The sequence below is a fragment of the Plectropomus leopardus genome, chromosome 10, assembly GCF_026936395.1.
Source record: "Plectropomus leopardus strain MGB_pleo_1.0 chromosome 10, ASM2693639v1, whole genome shotgun sequence".
In the NCBI taxonomy this organism is placed as follows: domain Eukaryota; kingdom Metazoa; phylum Chordata; class Actinopteri; order Perciformes; family Serranidae; genus Plectropomus; species Plectropomus leopardus.
This window is the reverse complement of record NC_142185.1, coordinates 14987783-15011677: the sequence shown is the minus strand read 5'-3', so window position 1 is coordinate 15011677 and position 23895 is coordinate 14987783. Positions and strand designations below refer to the sequence as shown.

General features: G+C 39.5%; 1 protein-coding gene across 2 annotated transcripts in view; it reads left to right on the top strand.

The window, feature by feature from the left end:
• The window catches only part of LOC121949546 (polyprenol dehydrogenase), a 58977-nt gene extending 35363 nt beyond the window's left edge, over positions 1-23614 (top strand). For both annotated transcript variants that reach the window (XM_042495263.2, XM_042495262.2), the window contains 4 exons: positions 9317-9418; positions 11161-11368; positions 13393-13600; positions 19000-23614. In XM_042495263.2, the coding sequence (XP_042351197.2) occupies positions 9317-9418; positions 11161-11368; positions 13393-13600; positions 19000-19179 (698 nt within the window). In that variant the 3' untranslated portion in view covers positions 19180-23614. The remainder of the gene's footprint in view (positions 1-9316; positions 9419-11160; positions 11369-13392; positions 13601-18999) is intronic.
• Positions 23615-23895: the final 281 nt, after the last annotated feature.

Sequence of the window (23895 nt, the reverse complement as noted above, 5' to 3'; positions counted from 1 at the left end):
TTACAGACCTTTAATGTTGTTTTACATATAGTCCCTTTGTCTTTAAGACCTCCTGCAACATTGACAGTATATTTTGTTTATATTTTTAATGTTTTAATACTAATGGAAATCTAAAAAAACCCAAACAAACAAACAAACAAAAAACAAGCAAGTAACCTAAAGTCAAAGTACAAAAGAGACATGAAACCTGGCTAAGCTTAATCAACAAAGAAAACACGAGGAACACAGTGAGGAACACAGTGAGGAACACAGGGAGGAACACAGGGAGGAACACAGTGAGGAACACAGGGAGGAACACAGTGAGGAACACAGGGAGGAACACAGTGAGGAACACAGTGAGGAACACAGGGAGGAACACAGTGAGGAACACAGGGAGGAACACAGTGAGGAACACAGGGAGGAACACAGGGAGGAACACAGTGAGGAACACAGGGAGGAACACAGGGAGGAACACAGTGAGGAACACAGGGAGGAACACAGGGAGGAACACAGTGAGGAACACAGGGAGGAACACAGTGAGGAACACAGGGAGGAACACAGGGAGGAACACAGGGAGGAACACAGTGGTGACTACAGTGGTGGACAAAGTAAAGATCACAGACGAACTGACAAAGGGAAAGACAGGTATATATAGACTGTGAAGTAATCAGAAGAAGGAGACTCAGGTGGGGTTGATGAACACGGGCAAAAAGGAGGGAAACAGGGATTTTCTACCAATGTTGTGTCAGGGAACACAAGGGTGGAGCAAACAAGACTAATACTGAACAGGTGTGCAGGGAAGACTCTGGGGTCAGGGAAGGACAAACGCGACTGATAAAAGACAGGTGTGACAGAAAACAGGCAGGAGACAGACAAAGGCAGGAAGTACTCAAGACACTGGAAAAACGCAGGGGAAAGTGAGGACATGTAAGAGGACAGAAGAACTACTGAGGGACAGGTGAAACTAATGAGGGCGGGGCAGACAAACACTAGGTGGGAAAACACACAAATACAGGAAGTACTACCAGACATGATGCATAAGATGTGATTCCACAAAATAAAATGTTCAACATGAAACAAGCAAAAACATTCCAGACAACCCCAAAATAAAGTCAACAAGAAAACAAACAAAACCCAGGATTATGACAACTAAATACGCACAGTAGTGTTTCGCTGGCCCCACCCACGAGTTCCCGCTCAGCTCATAGACTTAAATTGTGGTGATGCCGCAGATGGTTTTTTTGTGCTTTAGAGGTGCTTCCGTTTATTATATCAACTAAAATCAACATACAATATTAGCTGTAGCAACATTCATAGATATCCAGGGCAAGGGAGACCTGATTAAGAGTAACATTTATTTCGACATGTACATAGTTATACATATAATTCAAATTACAATCAGAATCACCACAGTTTAGTGTCTACTTTTTAGTTCAACCATGTCCAAGAATCCAGTCACTATACAATAATAATATTACAGGCTTTTGTTTTTGTTTTATAGTTTTTTTCATAAGTATGGATTTACTGCTTTCCTTTTTCTACGTAAAGTTGTGAAGGTGTTTTTCATCCCATTTGGTGTCATGTTGTGGTGTATTGCCTGAGGTAACAGAGGCACTGTCCCTAGAAAACCTTGATTACAATCCTGTGGAAATATGCTAATGACTTTAGACTGCAAGTGGGCTTTAGTCAATGAGGCTTAAAGCATTTTACCTTAAATTATAAACACGCACGCACGCACACACACAAATGGTATTTCTGTATGTTTGCCAAAGGCAGCGCTGTCTGTCCACTAACTTTAGTCACGGTGCACTTGAAAGTAACACTTTGTGCCTCAAACCATGGACCCAGATTAACAGTGTGAAGCAGGACAACCTGTGTGTGTGTGTGTGTCTACTTAACACACATTACATTTTCTCTCGCTTAGGTAACCCAGCTGCTCCCTTCCCTACAAAAACTGTTAGCATTATACCTAAGCTCTTTCACTCCAATTAACATCAGTTTTAGTCGCCTCTGTTTTTATTTAGTTCATTCATAAAAGTAATTGAACCGGACATTTCCGAGCTGAAAGATCATGAAACACTGACCTTTTGAGAGTGTCTGTGTATTATTTTTGAGCTATTGCGTGTGTATACTTGATATGTATGTGTGTGTTTATTTGTATTGGTGCTTTACAGTACACACCATTGACTGTATAAAGGTACAAACAGATTTAGATGCACAGCAGTCTTGACTTTATCATCCCTTTAACACAACATGCTGGAGCTGACTGGGGCACCAGCCAGCCTCCTCTCTCCCACATCAGCTGAATGAAAATGTCTTTAGAGGAGCTCACACTGGCACGATGCCCAGACTTAATATTCTTAGATATCACTGTGTTGTTTATCGGGAAGTTCAAAGTGAAACTATTTATAAATCCTTGTCACCTCATAAGAGGTTACTTTAGGACGGGGCACTCCATTCATCTTTAGTATTTTCATTCTTTATTTAGACTATTGTAGAGAGGGAGAGAGGGTAGATGAGAGGCTGCAGCACGATGTGATACAAGAAGATTACAGCTGGCTTCAGATTTTGGTGAATTCATGACTTGACAATCATCTTTTACAGTTCAGGCCAGCCATTGGGATTTACAGCAATGTCGTTTCTTCACTTGCTAAAATTTAGCATAATTTTGGAGTGTTATTTTGCCGCCTTCCTGACAAGTCAGCATGTCATTGTTGGTACAAAGGTCTGATTTTTAACATGATCCCTGTGTCTTCACTTAAATCTGAGCCCGCAACAGCAGGTTCACCATCAGCTCCGCCTTTCATACCTGGTGCCTCTTCCTTTTTTTGGGCCAGACATTTGGCATTGCCTCTCTACTCTCTTCGTCTTCTTGTTCTCTCTGTAATGTGGCTTTTCATTTTTGAGTCTCGGATTTTCGGCGAGGCATTTTGAATTAGCGAGTCAGGCTGCAGTTCGCCACACATCTTTGCATTAGCAGCGTCTGTGTTTTCTTCACATCTGACCCACGCATTCAGATGGACCACACCATATTACTGTAAGTAGGGGTATCAGCTGACAAGTTGAAATGTGTGCACATGATAGAAATTCATTTATTTATCATGTAAATACATGTAACTTGTATTGTCAGTGACATAAATAAGGCCTTGGGCTGGGGTCATTTGTAACCTTCGTCCCTCCTGAAGGAGGGCCTGGTTGTTTTCACTGCATAAATTATTAAAACAAATCATCAAAACACATGTGAAGGACAGTAATGTTTGATACATTAAGACTTTACAATCCAAACAGTCGTTAGATCTCTGACAGTAAAGCATCGGCCAAATATGACTTGTCAAGTTATTGAATGCGAATTTTAAAGCTTAGAAGGAATGTAAGATCTCTTGCCTCCTAGCAAGCAAAAGAGAAAATTTTATGTGTTTACCTGAGATGCATTTTAATATCAGATTTAGTTGTAATCCAGCTTAATCACGTCTACTGTAGTCACATTCAGGACACAAGATGCATGTTAAAGGCAGGTGGAGAGAGGTAATTTATGGTAAGAGAAGCAGGAGGTCACCCCTCATCATTTTTTAAAATTGTTTTTTTTAAGTTATTCCTTTTTGCAAAGAACCAAATACCAAATAGAGAAGACGAAGATTGAACTCTTGTTCTATGATGTGGGAGTATGAGGCATGGGCATTAGCCGACTTACATATTAATTACCTGCTGTTCAGGGTGTAGACTGTGCTCATATGTGAAAGTGCAGCAGAGCGTGTAAAAGTGAGATTTTCATGGATGTTTACTGTCCCATGTTGAAGCCTGGCTGGAAGAACAAAAGAGTTTGTACCTTTTTGCAATATCGAACCACACTTGCACCAAGCTTGATGAAACAGGATGAACTACTGAGAAAGTGGCACAAGATGTTTCAGGTCACTGTCTGAACTGCTGTGCCTGTTGAAATATTTAGTTCAAATAGTTTCGACTTGGAAAATTGTTCAGGGACTTTCCACAGAATTTTTCAGGCTAAAACATTAGTGCACACATTCTCTTGTTATATACATTTAATGTTACCAATTCTTATTATTTTTTGTATTATTTATTAGGCCATTTTTACGTTCCCTCCTCTGTAGTTAGGGGGCTCTTTTCACCCCAAGAACGCTATGAATAGTTGAGGGATTTTCATTTGAAACAAGCTTTTATTTTTTTTTATTTTTGTCTCTTGTGGCACTACAGTGACTCTGACTGTGCAGTGATGTGGCAGGACCCATTTCTAATCATATTCAGTGTTCAAAATTACAGATGCAATTACATAACTCTCTTGTGTCTGCTTTTCCATTCACAAAGAGCAACTGGTTGAGATGGAGCTGTTTGTGTAGCACAGAAAACCAAGAGGGGGAAAGGGAGGTGTTGGTCCATGAGCTCTGCAGCAGGGTTAGAAATCTCTACTCTTCCATGAAACCATCCTTTGACTTTTGCCCCCTTCAAGGCTTCACAAGTCACAAATGTGACATGGTGCATTCAAGTGTCTTTATTTGGAAGTAATACCAAAAAGCACACTGTGGCAAAAAATCTGTTGTTTAGGCAACAGTTAAGTAGAAGGGGGGGAAACAATAACAAAAACGGCCCCTTCACCTTTTTTTCACTGCAGATATTTTGACACAAAAAGCACAAGTGTTGTGACAAACATCAAACATGACAATCATGAATCGTGTTCTACTGGTAAGTCAAGACAGTGTGACGGTAATCCTGCATTAACAATACCAGGAGTCTGAAACTAGAGCAGCTAAATGGAATTCAGCCATCATTGATTTTACTATTTACATCTGTGCATTTCCTACAGAGACATATCAGAATCTGTCTGTAATAACATGATTGAACATGAACAGAATGTATCAATGAACAATTAAGATTGGAAATGGAATTTAAGGGTCCCATAGTGTTAAAAGTCAGATATCTATGTCATTTTTATTATAAAGCAGGTATATCAGCTGTAAAACACTGTTAAAGTATCAAAACACTCAATTCCCAGAGAAATGCACACATTCTGTGTATTTAGAAACTGAGCGTGAATACATATTTATTCAGATGGGCAGTGTGACAAAAGTAAAGTGTTTTTCAAACATTAAAGCATGTAAACATGTTCTAGTAGAAACCCAAAATACAAGTATCACCCTGAAAATGAGCATAATATGGGACCTTTAATATATTTTATTAAATCTGCATTCAGTATAAAACTACTTTATCAAACCTTTATCCCTTTGAGACCTTTCTGTGGCAGTTTCTGTCTCTGGTAGTTGAGGATGAAAAGGACGAAGACACTTTAAAATCACGGCACTATAAATTTTGCACAACTCGAGCTAAGTGTTTTCCCTCTACCCTTGAGCAGTCATCCTCTCCCCCACCTGTTTCACCAACAGGGATATGCCACAAATATTAATTTAGCAATAAGACTAAAGTGATTTCAATACATGTTTTTTATTATGCAAACTGATTATGTATACCTGTGTATATTGTTTATCAAATAAGATAATTTTGTCATGTCATTAAACTAAAAATGATTGTACAGAGTACATAAGTGACAGCAATATATTCTAGTCAATCAGATTTTTTTTAAAAGAAAATACAAGAGAATGGTTTCAAGGCATGTTTTTATAGGGTTTAATCCATTTGAAATGGAGGAAAGTGCAAGTGCATTAAAAAACCCTCACAAAAAACAACAATCAAGTCTAGTGGTAACAGGAAATTGTAAACAGTAAAATGATATACAATTTACAGATAAGACAGTTCTGTTACGCAGATCCCCATATGACAAACAACAGTAAAATGTATTTTTCTGTTTTTTTGTTTTTTTTTTCCTTCATGGCTTTAAAGTGTCAAAATGATCATCTAGGATGCCATAGAAAATGTCTTTTATAAAACCACTTCAACCATTACAAAATCCCTTTGCGATTACATTAGCAGGTAGTTGTGTAATTTGCAGTTTGAAGTTTAATTTAATATTCAGCTGAAATGATAATAATGATAAATTAGAAATGGAGACTGTGAATGAATCCAGTGGGTCTTAAACAGCATGTGTGTGTCTCCAAAGACAGTCCCTGCTGTCAGTTTCAAGTAATTCCTCTGTCATAAAAACACAGTCAGTATGTCCGAGTCGAGGAAGCCGGGCTTTATAGAAGATCCTGGGGTCTTAATTGAGGGCTGGTGGCAGCCGGCCCACGCCAGATCGATGGCATTTCACCCCCAGTGGGCTCTCCAGATATGACTGGCCTGTCTGAAAGGGCTTGGCCCCAAGGGAGTCCACTCAAGAGGACAGGAGAGGACTGACAGGCAGGACACACACACACAGACACACTCATGTACAATATCTTCCTGTGGTCTGGCATATTTGCCCGCTTGTACACAATTCAAATGCACACACAGTCTGACATATACGTGTGCTTACCGACATTCAAGTGCATACACTTGCTTTCTCTTTTTCTGTCTTTATTTTCTTTTAGTTCTTTTCTCCCTCTCTCTATCACACACACACACACACACACACACACAAACCCTCAGCAGGAGGTGAGTGGCATGGCTTGAAGATAACGCTGCTATCAGACCTTCATCAGTAATGGCTGTACTCTCATCTGTCACGGCGGCTTTTTTCTCTATCAGCTCCATCAACTCTCCTTCCTCGGTCCTCTTCCTGACTTTGTCCAGTATAGCCTATTTGACCCTCTACAGGCTCACTGCACTTATAGGGAGGAATATTATATTATTTTCCTGATGGTGGAAAGACCTTTGTCTTGACTATAATACTTCAGTTAGTACACTTCCATGTATTACACTGTGTATACTATGTACTTACGTAGTGCTAATTTCGACTTGCTAGTGTTGGCTCAAATCTAACATGACTCTACTGCATTTAACATAAATGATGATTGCAAGCAACATTTGACTGCTTTTGTTTTTTTTTTAATGGCAAATTGCAACTGGACAGAGCATTACTGACGACATTTTACAGTGATTGTCGCCTGCCAGAATATCTGCCATTTTTTTAGCTTGTTCACTGGAGCAACCGCATCCACTACTACTTCCTTGGCCACCATTTTCCCACATACATTTACAGAAACATACATTTATTTGTGGCGGCCCACCACGATCAAAACATCTGCCACCAAGTGTTGGTTTAATATTTTTGGAGCTGGACCGTTCATTAGTAGTGCTATTGGAATATCTATACTGTTCGATTATGCATTTCTCCACACTCTTGGGGTGCAGAACGTACTCTGTGTACAGACGGAGCAGAAGAACAGAAGGCATAGTGACAGTGAAACTTTCGTTAATTATGCTGAGTCTAAAAGTTTCCATTCACTCGCCTCTACAGCAGCTCCTCCTCTCATCTATCGTCCTCATCTGCTGAGCTCTGACCAAATCATCACATCAATCATCCACCCTGTGACTCAAACTTCACAAACTGCTGCTGAGGAAAAAATAATTAAAAGTTCTGTCTGTGCTGTGTTTATGCAAAAACAAATTTTGAGAGGGGACACAGAGTGGTAAAAAAGGGACACACGTGAACACAAGATACATTTAACAGGTTTGCTGACCCTTGTTTCAGTACTTTGGCAGCAGTGTGAAATTAATTCAGAGCCCAACAAGAAACAAGGATCTTTACATATTTGGATGATGTTCATCTTGAAATTACCATGCGTTTTGTGGGTTTGCGTTGGATTGAGGGCTATAATATGACATAATTACTGTAATATAAAAAAAGCAGGGTCCAAAAAAGTGAATGGTCTTGAGGCTTTGTGCATCTTGAGACAGACTTGTCTGTATGAATGACCCCCTGGTTCCTCATTTCACATTATTGTTCACGCTCGTCTCTTTGATACTTGTATACAAAATATTACCCCTTGTCACCTTCCTATTGGGAGTTTGTTGGAAAGGAAAACATTGCCACCTTTGAGTATTATAACTCTACGGTTCCTCTGCCTGCCCAAGGAAAAACCTCAAATTAAACACCTCAACTTGTTGCCGTTGCAAACATTGCACTCATTAGCAAACCTGAAATATGGCACAAGGGAACCTCATTCAGTTAGTGTGTTTTATATTCTCACTGTGTTTATATTGCCACACTGCATTTATATTCCGGTTATGTTTTTGATGAGGGATTGGTAAGTGTTGTTTTTTGTGATTTGGTGCTAACCAGTGCCACTGACGTTGAAATTACACACACACACACACACACACACACACACACACACACACACACACACACAGACACACACATGCACACGCATGCAGTATTTTTACAGTCTTAGAATTTGTTTTTCTAGTAGAGAAGTGCTAAGAGATGAAATGAGATTGTGTAATGTGCACACAGAGGAGAATGTAGGGTCGAAATTTAAAGCCTTGCTTGATCAAATGAGATTTTCAATTTACTGTTAAAGATTAGGAGTGACTCTGCCCCCTGTGGATTTTGGAAGGTCATTCCGCCAACAGAGAAGGAAACACACAGCTGGGAAAAACAGAGATGAACATCTCTACTTTCATTTATTGCAATAGCAAATTAAAGGGAAGACAGAAAGAGACAGCGAAGGACTAAAAAAAAGAAAAAAAAAATTTAAAATGCAAAGCTTCAGAGCTAAAGAACAGTATAAGTTGTAGAATTGAATTTGCAAAACTGTGCTTTCAACCTAGCATCTCTGCTTTCTTAGTCAGACACAAACATGGTGCCAGAGTAGTAAAAAATGTGACATCTCAAGTCAGTATTGTGTGACAGTTCAGTATGACACTCAGGTTGGAGCAGTGACATGACTGACACGAGGGAATGACACGATGACACTGACAGAAATCCCATATAATTAATTGACAGCTCAAGGGGAAGTCTCATTTAATTACTGTCTTATACCTCTGCAGGTATTACAATAATATTGCTGCTTGAATGTTAACACACTGCGTATTATGCTAAGTAGGTGACCTGTCTGTCAAGCTCTTTATATTTAAGTATTTCTCTGCATATAGTATACAGACACTTACACTTGCACAGAGTCACTTTCACGCTCTGATGATACCAACTCCTGGGCATTGCTGTCATACCTGTGTCTTATTGTACATTAGACCTGATATAACGGTGTGTTAAGCTTTGATGGCGCTCAGAAAGAAGTATTAGGTTCGAAATAATGTGCTGGAGCAACAGAAGCATAGCGCTGCCAGTATTGTAGTTTAAGAACCCACTGAGCCCGCTGTAAGAGATGATTAATACACTCTTTGATGTCTTACAGCCAAAACGGCCAGCAGAAATAATCCGTTTACAATGGCTCTGATGTGTGTGTCTCTTTGTGTGTGTGTGTGTGTGTGTGTGTGTCCATTCCAGTGGAGTTCTTCAGACTGGACCTAGCCTCTTTGCAGTCAGTGCGTCAGTTTGTGCAGAGCTTCAAGGAGCGGGACCTGCCGCTAAACATTCTGGTCAATAATGGTGAGTTGAGTTAATGGGCTGTATTCTACATAACAACAAAGTCCAGTGAGAAAAGCAGAAATCTTCTACACAGGGGTGTAATTTAGATGCTGTCAGCTGACGGAATTTAAGAAGTTTTAAAGAATTAAACTCAGCTCCATAAAAAATCTTTTACATGCAGTATATTTTAGTGTTTTTGCAAGTACTGTGTTTTGCATATGCTCCATCAGGCTGGCTCAACAATTAGGGCAACATTTTATGTCTTATATTACCCCACAGCCCTATCTGATGAGCTCAAGTACGCCCTCAAAGACACCACGCTTCATCCTTCAAATGTGTTCGATTGAAGTGATTTTAAAAGTTCATGTTATTTAACATGGTTTAGGATATTAAAGTTGACATTGTTGAATACTTTTTTCACACACTGCTTAGCCCTTTCCACTGCAATTAGTGCATATATGCAGGCTTTTTTAAACCTGCAGTTTTTTCAATGCTAGAGAAAGACGGTAGACTTCTATCCCATTGCCATTATTCGAGTTTTTTTTGTTCTGTTGTGTCATCTTCAACATCATGAACACACCAGAAAACAGAGTTAGTTAACAACATGTAGCAGCATTAAGACAAGTGAAAATGTTACAGTGGTTGCTTCTTTTTCATATCTGTCTCTTTCAAACTCAGTACCAACTAATTTAAAATGATGTTTAAACAGAAATTGTGGCTGAGATGACAAAGGGTTGCAGAAGTTACTGACGATCGCGCTGCAAAAGGGTAGGGGGGGATTGGTGTGGTCACCCGAATGTCTGATTACATCACCGCCAATCAAAGCTGGACCGATAAATACCTAGTGCACAGTCATTTGTACCTGGAGTGAATATTGATTGTAACCTTTCCCATTAAATAAAAAAAATCCAGATGGTAATGAGTGTTAGTGGGCCTTTTTGTCCAATGGGAAAGGGACTATAGAGATCCTGAAACTGTCAGTCTTCAAACTAGCTCTCTTTTCTTATATTATATTTTGACAAAATTACATTTCCAAATTCTTTGCTCACCTGCTAGCTAGTTTTCATGCACTCTCAATCTCAGCATGTCGTGTTCAGGCCACAGGTTTGATCTGTCTTCTTCCTGATGAATCAGCCATGGATGAGCCACTAAAGACAGATCACAGTTGTTATCACACATAATGAACTCCGTCCTGAACACTGCAGACACATTACAGACCCCTGTGGTACAGTTTATTAGAGATATTATTCATGGCTATGTGTGCAGTATGGGCTGTTTTCACATTATGAGTGTCCTTCTGGTGTTACTTACTGTTGGGTATACATTTAACTTCATACACTAAAAAAGTAGGGGTGTAATGATTTTCCAAATTCACAGTTTGGTTCAGACCTCCATTTTTGAACCATAGTTTCGTACAAACCTTTGTTTTTTTCCTTTGGAAACTTAAGAAAACTGAGGTAGATTACCTCTATAAATTAATTTAACTTATTAACTAAATAAAGAATACCAGTCTATATAAGGACAGAGACAAGGACTGAGCACTGTGGTGCACGCTTGTGTGTGTTTAGGTGAGAGAAAGAGAGAGACAGTGTTTGTAAATTATTCATATCTTACTTGGAGCGCTGCTTTGTCAATTTTTGACCTGATCACACAGAGTGATAATTTCTACTTTCGCGATATGGTTTCAACACCATTACATCTCCATTTTAAATGTATTTTGTGTGCTTTTATATACATGTGTTTGTTTGTGTTTGTGTGTCAAGCGGGTGTCATGCTGGTTCCTGAAGGCCGTACTGAGGATGGCTTTGAGCAGCACTTTGGCGTAAACTACCTAGGCCACTTCCTGTTGACCTGGCTGCTCCTGGACACTCTGAAGGATTCTGGGAAATGTGGTTACTTCTCGCGTGTGGTCAACGTCTCCTCCTCCGCACACAGCATTTGCGAGATCAGACTAAATGATTTAAATAGCTGGTAGGTTCATGGACACACATCACAACTCTGAAAACTTATATATTATACCACAGAACATTTATGATAAGAGTGATGTTATCATTATGATGATATCATGCTATCATTCCTTTTAGTAATAACAACACTGGAACAAGTTAATCGATAAGATCTGGGAACATGGTAAAATTAGATAATTGGACAGGATGTAAACAAACCCCAATGTACAAAAGTACAAAAATAATACCATCGTTGTACTAAACAAGAATTAACCGTTAATGGTTTTATTTGATTGTTGCAAAAACATTTAAAATCCCAAATTGTTTCCTCTCCTGTACCTCCTCTGTGCTGCCATCACCAACACAAGTGTCTCATTTTCCTTTTGGCATTAGTGGCCAAGTGTTGGCTCCAACTGGCTCGGTATAATTCCAGTTAGCAGCACTGCTGTCCAGAAGCATTAGCAGCCTGAATATCTTCATTGTGTTGTTACATTACCCTTGTGGTGGGCGGGCAAAGGCACATACCAGTGTGCTCAGCCAATCCCAATGTCTTAAAAGTAATGTAAAGTATCCTAATTGTTTTTTTTAAATGTTTTTTTTAAAAATGCAGTTCTCCACAGTAATAGCTGGCAGGGTTTTGGTAATGCTTTCAAGGGTCCTTAGATGATAACAGAAAAAACAGGTATTCTTTCAAATCTCTTCCCTCATCTTAAAAGTTATGCACAACTAAGATTCTTAGTTTTGTGGTCCCTGATGTAATGCCTTGTAGGTAACTGACAAACTTGGCTACTGTAAAGGTAAAGAGAGTCACAGGAACAGCTTAGTCTCATAACTGACATGTACACACAGTACGTTAGTGTTGTCAACAAGAGGGAAAATGTAAGAGCTGCTAAAAAAGGAATAAATCAGATTTTACAACTTGCTGTGTGTGTGTGTGTGTGTGTAAGAGAGAGAGAGTGTGAGGCTTTACATGTTGCACTTGCACCACCTGCTAAAATAAAAAAGATAAAGTGGAACATCATTATCCTCAAGTGTACATATACTCAGACAGTCTAGTATTGTTTCACAGATGTGTTTCAAAGGGAAAAGCTTTACACGTAATTATGATCTCAGTATAATATTATAGAGAGTTTCTGCATCAACGATGTGAATCAACAGATATGCCATTAAAGTCATTGACACAAAAGTGATGTTAAAATTACTTTGCTAGATAAAAGTCTGAGCTGTTAATCCTCTAACAAGCGCAAACTGCATAAACAGCAGATGATAAAAATGAAAAAGAAACCCCAGTGTAGCAGTTACTACATGGCAGGTGTGAAAATCACTTTCTTTTTTTAGATACTTTCTTTTCCTGTAGATGACACACATGTGTACACCTGCAACATTTTACACTTAGTTTGAAAATGTTATTGACAATCAGGTGAGTCATTTGGCGTAGAGACACTGAAGATGGGCAGCATTGGTACTGAATGTCAGCTTGGAAATCTCTTGTGTTTTTTTACAAAGTGTAATGTTGTGATTTACCATAACAAATTTTTGTTTCTGTAACCTATGCATCACTAATGGCCTTTGCCCAGACACAAGAGATGAAAATTAGCTTTTAGCTACATATATCTGGTACAGTATATGTATTGTGCATTGCTCCTGCTAAATCAGCAATAAAAAATGCTCTTGCTGTTTACTTTTATTGCAGATGTTTGGTGCAAGCTGGACTAAAACTTGTTGATCATTTGCTGGCACTGCTCTCTAGTCGAATGATGTCTGGTTTCAGATGCTTCACATCAGTGACACTGTGCAGCCTTGTTTGGCAGTTGAGCGGATGAATCAGACATGTCTTGTTAAGTTAGAATTGTAAGAGGAACTTGGCCTTGTTCAGCAGGACGTGGAAAAATACTGCCTATTGTGGCAACAGTTTATTAGAATAAACAGAACAAAACTGAAAACAACAGCTGTTTACCTTCCTTTTCTTCTTGTTACATTTAAACAGAGGCTCATTTCATGGTTGTATTGTAACAGTCTGACAGTGTTTATTTCTTTCTCTCTCTGCAGCCAGCATTATTCAGCCCATGCTGCGTATTGTCACAGTAAGCTGGCCCAGCTGTTATTCAGTTCCCACCTCCACCAGGAGCTGCAGCGTGGAGGTTTCCCACTGAGTTCAAGTGCTGTGGATCCTGGCATGGTGGATACAGCGCTCTATCGCCACCTCTGGACACCCCTCTGCTTGGCACAGAGCATCATTGCTGGCCTGCTTTTCAGGGTAAAACACTGTCCTGACCTTCATCTTTTTTTATTCACACATTTGATTTATGTCATCCTATGAGACAGCAAAGCAGACACGATATAAATATTAAAGTACACTTGATAATTATCTGTGGAAAAATAAAGTTTTAGTTTGACCACCATTCCACCATTTTTTAAATCAATAACTTAACAAATAAACTTTTTTCCTCATTAATTTTACTGTACACTGTGCATTTTCCTTTGACTGAATTACTTTATGGTTACAGAGATGTTTTAAGACAATCAATGCCTTAATCTTTATTACTTACATTTTTTCTTGATCCCTCAAACTACAGTTTAATCTGCAGTTGTCCTTGTTAAGTTTCTATTAGTGCAGTGTCTTTTCTCAAGGTCTGTGAAACATGGAAGCGAGAACAACTGTGCTGACAATTATTTTTCTTAATGCTGTTAATTATTTTGTTGTCTCAATGTAACAAAGTTCATTTTCTTGTTATGAGCTTAATTATGGCTGATGTCTTGAGATATCAAGATAATTTATTACAATAAAATGTTTTTTTTTCTTCTCAAGATCACTGGATAGTAATGGAGATCTCTGGTTCATCTGATGACATGTGATTTCAGCTTTTAAGATCGCTGTTGTGACTGCTGGGAAGGATTCGTTACTGAACTGTTAGACCTTGGTTGATGCACAGTCTGATGCGTCGATCAATAATGGCTACTGCCTGATCTGACATTTTCAGATTCAATCAGCTGCTACAGTCATGATATCATATGCATACTGGTATGGCACTCCTGATTCCTGATAAAAATATAGTAATAAGAGGAAACCACCTTTTGTTTTTATGATATAACGGTTTGATTATATAATCATTACAAGATATCAAAACTTGTGATCTTGAGATCATGACATTTAAAAAATAATCAAAAGCATGGCCATTCTCAGCTTCCATTGTGAAAGACTTGCAAACCTTGCAAACTTGCAAAGTTGTTTTTTTTTTTTTTTTGCTGGAAGATTGGACTCCAGATCTTTTGCTGTGATTAAACACATTACGAGTTTGTAGCCAAAAGACATGCGGTTTCCATTGTACAATTAAACCTGTGTGTCAAGTGTAGATCTCTGTAGCAAAAGTGCGACGATGAATCATGTTTTCCTACAAACAGTCATATGTTCAACATTTAAAAAACTGTAATTCTGCAGTCAAAATGGTCTGTTCTCTTTCATCCTGTGAAGGAACTGTGGCTGCATTAAGACATACATTGTTCAGGATTTTATTATACAAGATGAAACACAAACACTCATGCATGCGCACACAGATACACACACTCTATCCACATCACTGGAAATGGAAGTGCTACTTAAAATCAAGGCAGGCTGTTCACTGTGTTATATTTTAAAACGCTTCTTGCTTAGCTTAAAGGGCTGGCCACAGGCTACTGTTAATGTCCCTGGGATTTAATGGGAGGAGACGTGTGTGTGTGGTATTTGAGCCCAAACTGCAATTGTCACAGGCATTTGCCTCCAAGCACAACCTCTGGGATGGTTCTGCCCCACATACACAAACACATTAATCACACAAACTCATGCATGTAATCATTAATACACACACACACACACACACACACCACTACAGCAACTTTTTTTTGTAGAGCCTTAACATTTAGGAGCATGCAGAGCCAAAGGCTAGAACAAAGAAGGTGAGGAATAAAAAGACAGAGTACTTTATTAATACAGGACCAAGACAATCAGGACGGTAGATACAAAATACAACAAACAGCCACCACATTAAAACCGCTGACTGAATAAGAGAATAAAATTGATCTTTTCACTACAATGCAATATTCTGCTGGGAAACATTGGGTCCTGACGTTCATGTGAATGTCACTTGACACACACCCCCGACCCACACATCATTGCAGACCAAGTACATTCCCTCATATGTTGTACATACAGGTACCTCAGTGGTCCTGCTTCTATGCCTGTTCTGGAACAGATTAAATAATGCAACAGAGAGCTCAAGGCATCGACCTAGCCTCTAAAGTCCCCATATCCCTGTCCAATCGAGCATCTGTGGAATATAGGGTACCCCATAGGTCCTGTATCTCTGCCTCGCCAGATAAACGGCCCCACTGTGGACTTGGCTTTGACCTGTTGAGGGATTGACACAGGATACGGGGTTGTCCTGTGGTGTCTGATAGTAGAGCATTCGTGGCAGATCCTTTGAGTCCATTGCAACTTTTGTTCAATATCTAGTTTCATTAATAAATGTTTTTTGTGATCAGTTGTTAGTGCTGTTAGCATGTTTAATATATCACATGAATGCCACTGTCACACTAAACATGCTGAGCCCTGTTCAAACTATAAAACTTAATATGGAAAGACAAACTGAGGAGACAAACATTTGTATTTAATGGCCAAATCTGATTTCACTGACATAATTCTGACTTCAGAATTCAGAATATGTGTTTGGGTGGGTGGAATGTGTCAAGTGGCATCCACACCAATGCCAGAACCCAACGTTTTTCAGAAAAACATTGCATTTTAATAAGATGATCAGTATTTTTCACTTAATCCATCAATGGTTTTAATTTTGTGGATGTTCTGTGTAATTAGTAACAAAGGCATAAATATTAATAATACAAAATAGCAATGTGATGCTCTTAAAAAGTTGATTAAACAAGCAGTCTTTTGGCACCACGAGAGCGGTTCAGTCACATACAGCAGAGCAACAGGTGAACTAAATGAGGGTTAAGGATAAAAACAATACCTGTGAAGTACAAGACACATTCACGAAACAACAGGCAGTCACATACGGAAAGTTGGGGAAGAGGGGTGTCTAAGCTGGCACCCTCACAGAGGGTCAGAGAGTGCAGAGTAATACCCTTTACATTAGAACAAATCATCAACGTACTGACTACTGCGAAAATGATCTAACTGATGGGAAAAATATTCAGAGATGACCTGATTAGAGTCCAAGTGTCTGTGAGACTGCTATTCCTCTCCTGAAGAGCTGTGGCTGCTCGTTTCACTGATATTAAATCAAAATAATCTGTAAGCCACTTCTCCAGGTCAAAACAATTTGGTTTTCTCAATTTCAAGTGATCAAGTATGGTCCTCTCTGCTGCGAGAACGATTAGTCTGTGCATCACCGATGCTGTTATTCCACGTACCTTGCTAACACAGTTTGATTAATAATTTTAATCTGTGGTGAGAGAGTGATCTTATGTTTATGCAATAGCAAGAAAAAACTTTCTGACAAGAGTTTAGAAAACTTAAAAGCTCTTTGTAACTCACTGCCTCTCTATTTTTATGTCAGCAGTTGTTATGTCTGAAGGTAATGCCTTCAGTGATGTATCTTCCTCTGACTGTATGTACTGAAAGCCATGGGCATCAACTAAATTAAACTGCATTTTCAGTTCATTAAATCCCATATTATTGCCATCAGAAAGCAATTGACACCATTTAGTAATATTTTTTCTGCTGCCAAACCTTATTAAAAATCAGTTTCCCTCCAGCTGTTAATAGTGAGTTCTTCCAAATTGTACATCAAGCCAGAAATATAAAGACATCTATGAAGTTCTTTAGCTATGGCCAGTGAAAGGAGAGCCTTATCCCACTGTAGATACAGTGGGCCAAAACCAAATTTTAAGTATTCAATATGGAATAAATATGGCTATTCTATCCTGTCAATTCATGTTTTAGTATCCATCCACATCACCACAGCTGGACGTTGAATTGCACCGCTTTTGACATCGTATTTAAAAGCATCCTCTTTGTACTAGAGGTGAGGCGGCCAGCAATGAAATCCACTTGATCGACATGAATTAAAGATGAAACCACTCTCTCAAGACGTATTGCAAATACCTTTTCAAACACATCAGTATTCATCAGACTTAGTGGACGGAAATTATTCATCTGCAAATGGTCTTTGGCTGGTATTGTTGGCAACAGAAAAATCACAGCAGAACTTGTACTGTGCGGCAGCTACTGATTGACAGTAATGTTGTTATTTAGTAAAAAGAGAAAGACAACCAGTAGAACATTTACAGAATTCAATACTCTGACAGTCACTCTCCTGGTGCTTTACCAGAGGCCAACATGCTGATCACAGCCATCATATCTGAGTATCAGAAAACATCTTTCTAAATACTTTGTCTCAGTTTCTTTAAAAAGGCAAAGACAAGACTGTTTTTACATTGAGATTCATATAGTTTTGAGTGATATTTTTAAAATAGAGTTCTTTTCATTTAGTTCAAATACGAGACACCCCTTGCTGTCATAAATAGCAGAAGTTGATGCCTTCTCTGTTTGTTTTTGTCTTAGGGCTAACATTTTGCCAGTGTTATCACTACTGTCACAATATTTTCTTCAAAGTTTGTATAGTGCAAATATGTTTCTGCATGCAATATAGCTTGCAAGCCACCCTAGTGAGTATTACTGATGCCTGTAGTTCTGAATGGCTGTGGGTCCTCATATACAGTTGTTCTACTTTCTTAAGTTCAGCCATCAAAGTGTGCTTTTTTACACACACTCTCCCTATTCTTGGTCAATAACCTTACAGCACAACTAGACAAGTTTTAATCAAGAAAAACACAAGGGCAGGCTTACTTTTGCAACTGGAAAGTTATAATCAGACAAAATTAGCAAAGAAAGGATTTGTCTGTTGCCATAGAAATTAGTTGTTTTATTTTCATCTCACCAAGAGCAATTGTTTTCCATAAAACCTCTCAATGTGTAAACACACAGCAACATGAATAATGTAGTAAAAGCTGTGTTTGCCCATAACGTCACTTGTACTGAAAAATACAGCCCTGCAAGCAAAAATAATAATTCATTTAGAAGAACAATTAAAATTCATGTTTGGAATTATTGTGGAGTACTACAACAGAGAGAGAGAGAGAGAGAGAGAGAAACATACACACACACACACACACACACACACACACACACACACTGGTTCACAAACAAAGTATGCAAGTGTACTGTTGATGCTTGCAGGATATGATCCCCTCTCTGCTCTGAAACCTGCTCCTGGTCTCACAGCTGACACTGAGATCATTGTTAAAATGCATCAACACTAACACTCTTGCACACACACTCTTAGGCATACACAGACACACAGACTCACACACGGGCACACACCCTGAGCCTTGTTTTCATTGACTCTAACATACAGTGACATCAGCCCTCCTCTGGCATTCAATCACACACACACACACACGTACAGACACACACACACACGCACACACACATACAATTTGTTTTCTGCAGTTCTAACTTGTTGTTGAACTTGTCATCATGCAGTCACACCAATTCCTTTTAATGTTTTTGTATCTTAAAAAATGTATATTTGTATGTATTCATATATATTTATAGGTGTGTGTGTGTTTGTTTGTGTGTGTGTGTATTTTCCTCAGACACCTGCAGAGGGGGCTGCCACTGTCCTGCATGCTGCTCTGTCACCAGCCCTGGAGGGGGAGTGTGGGGGGGGCTACTGGGTAAATGGGCGCAAGGAGATGACTACGCCACCGACCTTTGATCCCCAGCTGCAGCTGAGCCTATGGGAAACCAGCATCCAATTGCTGGGCCTGCAGTAGCATGGGACGAAAGGACGTCTTACTGGACTAAACCATCTGATAAAGACCCTTGACTTGGACCAAATTCTCCCTCTCTTTTTTTTCTCAGTATTTTTTTCCCGTTCATACCTCACATCAAGGTGTTTGTAGCGATTTATGTTGACAGTCTCAGAATCCACTGCTGGACTGTGATTGGTTATAAGTGGAGTGGAGACCCCCTTTTTGTTTCAGACCTGCCAAAGAAGGTCTACAGGGGATGGTTTTTTTTTTCTTCTCGCTATGAGCAAGCAAACATACACAAACACACTCTAGGGTTTTATCGATATATCATTTTGCTGTCATAGAGACTAGGCAGCTGATATTAAGTTATGAACAGATATCAGTTGTCATCCATCTCTGATTCGGTTAAGTTTACCTAGTCATAACTAACCTGATGTCTGGCCCGAGAAATCGTTCCACAGTGTCACTTTCAAAAACCTGCAAAGACACCTGTCTCACTCTGCCTTAACATCATTAGTCTGACCAGCAGTGAACTAAATGCTGTTTTAGAGGCTTTTCCATCATGAAAATAAAAATCTCAGCATACAATTAAAATGCATTTTGGGCGTAATGATGGGTCACTTCAAAAGTTGAATTTGTGGGTTGTACACTGGCTTCAAAATCATGTCGGTCAAGCCCTAGCACACAGACAAACAGAAACTCACACACACAGACACATTCATGCACCACAACAATGAGTTGATTTTTTAAGTCTAAACCTACCTTTCTGTGGCGGGGGAATGTGATGTCATTAGTCGGCGTTCACACGTCATGACAATTGAACAGATCTGCAGTTCTGCATTTTTTGGTACATTCATGGGCTTTTACTGGTTATTGCTACATCCTCATGCTAACTGCTGGTAGTTGTGTTATAAGCTGTGTTTTAGTTGAATTTTTGCTGTTCTCATGAAGTCGCTGGGAAATCAACTTCTCTTCTCTCTCTCTCCACGGCTCAGCAATCCAACTAAGGACGAACCAATCAAGGGATTTGGGACAAGACACTGAGATATCATGTAAAAGTAGGCCTAAATTTGGAATAACTCCCCCCATAGACCTGTGAGTGATGAGACATTGGGTTTTGTTCTGGGGAATTTTCGTGCTGTTGACATTCTCTAAAGCCAGGATTTTCGGACGTTTGTGTCCGCATTTGTCTGCTCAGAAACAAAAAGGGAACCAACGGCTGCTCTACTCTGTCCCCATTTTCCTTTGTGATCTGTGTTAATCGGTTTTACTGTGTCTGTGATACCCGTGTGTGTTTTAATGCACATGAGTTAAGACTTAACTCGTGCTCTCGGCCCAATTCATGTTGACGGATAGCACAACGGTGACCACTGGACAAAGTGAGAGAGAGAGGGAAAGCACTTTATTTTCCTCCCAGTATTTAAACTGTGATTGGTTCCTCATTGCTGCTGTTGCCGTTTCCTCATTTGGCGCCATTCCCAGTGCATTGTGGGATTGAGATTTCCCAGTGGTGAGAATCAAACTCCATCTGCTGAGCTGACACACACATTCACACGGAAACATTGGAAGTTGTACATCCAGGCACAGGCTTATCTAAACAAGCACACAGCAAACAAACATGTCTGTTACTCATGCAGGAAAACACACACACACACACACACACACACACACACACACACACACACACTGCGCCATAATGCCATCTCCACTGTGATAAACCATTTTAGCTGTGAAGATGAAAAGTTTGATCTCAAATTAACAAGTTTTGGTAAAAAAAAAAAAAACCTGCCCCACATGCCATCCCCATCGCTGTATGTGTATATTGATGCTTTGAATACTGCCACTGAGCATCCAGCAATCGTTACCGTATGTGAAGCAATAGTATCACTGTGGTAGCTAATTCAGCCAGTAGCACAGAGCCAGACATTCAGAATAGGAACCCAAGAAAGTAAAAGTATATAAATGAAAAAGATACCAGCTTCAAGTTACCCATAATATCAGGAATTCAAAATTTCTCTGTCTTCATGTGTAAAAAAAAAGGTGTTTTTAGTGTGCATTGTTATGAATGGTTAAATTTAAAATTCTGTTGTTTTTCAAGCAGTTTGAAGATGTGTCGGGCACTAAATCTTGTGAAGGGTGCAGCCCTCTAAAAGGTCAGGTCCTCCCCCACTATATGAGGTCTAGACTCAGAGATAAAAACTAATGGTGTGTTCAGGCACTCCTTGTCGACTCAATCATAGGATTTTGTCAGCAAAGTTTGCAGTAAAAGCGATGTTGATTAACCCCAGGCGAACCGAGTTAATGGTAAATATCCATACTACTTCTTGTAATGCCCTGTGAGTAACACATCCATGCTGCAAATAGCGGAGTTCCTTCCATTATTTACAACTCATTGTCAGTACAGTCCATGTGATATGATTAGCTGTGGAAGATCTCTTCAACAGAAGTACCTGGTAAATCTGACAGATGACATAAACTTATGAGTTGACAGTGATTGCCGGAATGCTTCATTGAACAGTTGACCAGCACACAATAGATTGTTGAATCTTGAGGGGCCAGTTGTGGAAAAAAAGAAAGAAAAGTGTTTCCTGGCCTTTTGTGGAGGAGCCTTTGAGATGTAACAGGCATCTTTGGCTCATTTTGATGAAATACAGAGTCTGAAGGGTTTAGAAAAATGCTGCGGTCATGTCATATGGGGTGTATGGTGGATAAGGAGAGGGTTTCCATGCTTATGACTTTTAAGCTGATAATTACAATAACTGATATGAAATAAAAGCAGCATAACACCAGGAAAACATGCCACAGCTTACTTAAATCTGTCCAATCAGTTCAATTTTCAATATTTGAAGTAGGGATGGGCAAGGGTACACGGGTCAGTTTTTCCCACAAAATTAAAAAAATGATTCCAGTGAGCCAGTCAGGACCCTGTGTGTTGAAGATTAAATTAAACAGTGTCAGTAAAACTTTTGACTTAACATTAGTTTGCGAATATCACAATGCTTAGTGTATTTAAAAAGAGAGTTGAATTCATGTTTGAAATTCTAAGTTTGATGTTATTTTCTGGTGTAGAAGTTTTGTGTAAATTGACTCTAAATGCCAGCAATACTCCTCACTTCTCGAGCACCTTTTCCTCTACTCAGTGTTGTCAAACTGCTCGGAAACAAACTGTTTTATCGCCTCAGTGCTTCCTTGTTTGACTGTATGGTTCCCCGAAGCTACTGTAAGGTACTGACTAAATAACAGAATAACAAACAACAAAACCTAGGCCCGTTTAAACAAATGCGCTCGCTTCCCTTCACACAAAAGAAAACACCAGCTTACTACTCAGCAGCGCTCATTTAAAAAGTACCATTTTGGGCTACATCCTGTCGAAGAGCTACCGTGTTTTCACAGTCCAGCTGCCACAGTAGAAGTAATGATACCTGAGGGGGAGAGACGGAGGACGTCATTAGCCGTCTTTCCCATCTGAGCACAAGGCTTTCCAAAGACAAGGCGAGGAGGAGTGTGAGCCTTGGTGTTCTTGTTGTATCAGAAGAGGGCTGCTAAATTATCAATGATTACCTTGTTATATATTTACCGTTACTTCTGAAGCGTTCTATACAGACAAGAATACACAGTGAACTTTCTGAACTTGAATATAGAAAAAGAGCAAAAAAACAGCTCAAGTAACTTGTCTGTGATATTGTCTGTATGTGATTTACTCGTATATGATTATTTCAAAGCCGCTGGACGTTGACCAGTGGAGCTGTATGTAGACTGAAAATGTTCTAATAGCCATTCTTCTTTCTGACGTGGGATTACATTTATATTAAATGTTTCAGTCCCAAGTTCTGCAAATCCTAAATGTGTATATGTATAGGAAGAGAGATAATATAAAGATGTATACAGGGGTTGAACAGATGGACTGAGTCCTTACGCTGGTAGTAAGAGAAAACACATCTCACCTTTATGCCCCTATACCATTTTCTCCTTTGGCTGCAAGTGCAACCTTTTCACTTGCGTCCCTGCGGGCTGCATATAGAGCATATGTTCCCACTTCAGATCCAGTGTAAATATTCAGTCAATCTGCCTCCCCCCTGAGGACTTAAATGGACGAAAATGTTTTATTTTTATCATTATTTTGTTGTTGTTAAGACACACATCTTATTGCTTTTGCCGTGCCTAAGAAAAAAATCTCCCTCATATATGTGTAACTGTGAATTTTTTCATGTAGAAATGAGCTTATAGAAACTGTGATTATCGTCTCGTCCTGTGCATTGCCGTAAGTTTTTTCTCTCTTTGGGAGTGATGGAGGTGACGAGTTTGTGTGCATTGTGAGAGTGTGTGAGTGTGTATGTGTGTGTGTCTAGATAAGGGAGTTCATGTCCATGTTTTTTGTCAATGGTTGTGACATTCCAGCAGCAGCCACCACCTTTTCTATTATCCAAAGCCTCTCAATAAACATATCATTGTGCCACTCTGGCTCTCTGTCCTTTACACTGTGTGTGAGTGAGAAACTGTCAGACTGATGACACGCAGCATGAGACAGCGAGCCTCGAGCGCAGTCTGAACTTTGGAGATATTCTCAGATCCACCAGTGAAACTCACACACATACGCCGACATGCACACACACACACACACACACACACACACACACACACACACACACTCACACACAGAGTTGTGATTCCATTACGTAGGACATGACATTGACTTACATTTTCTGGAGACTTACCCAAACCATAACCACTACTCAC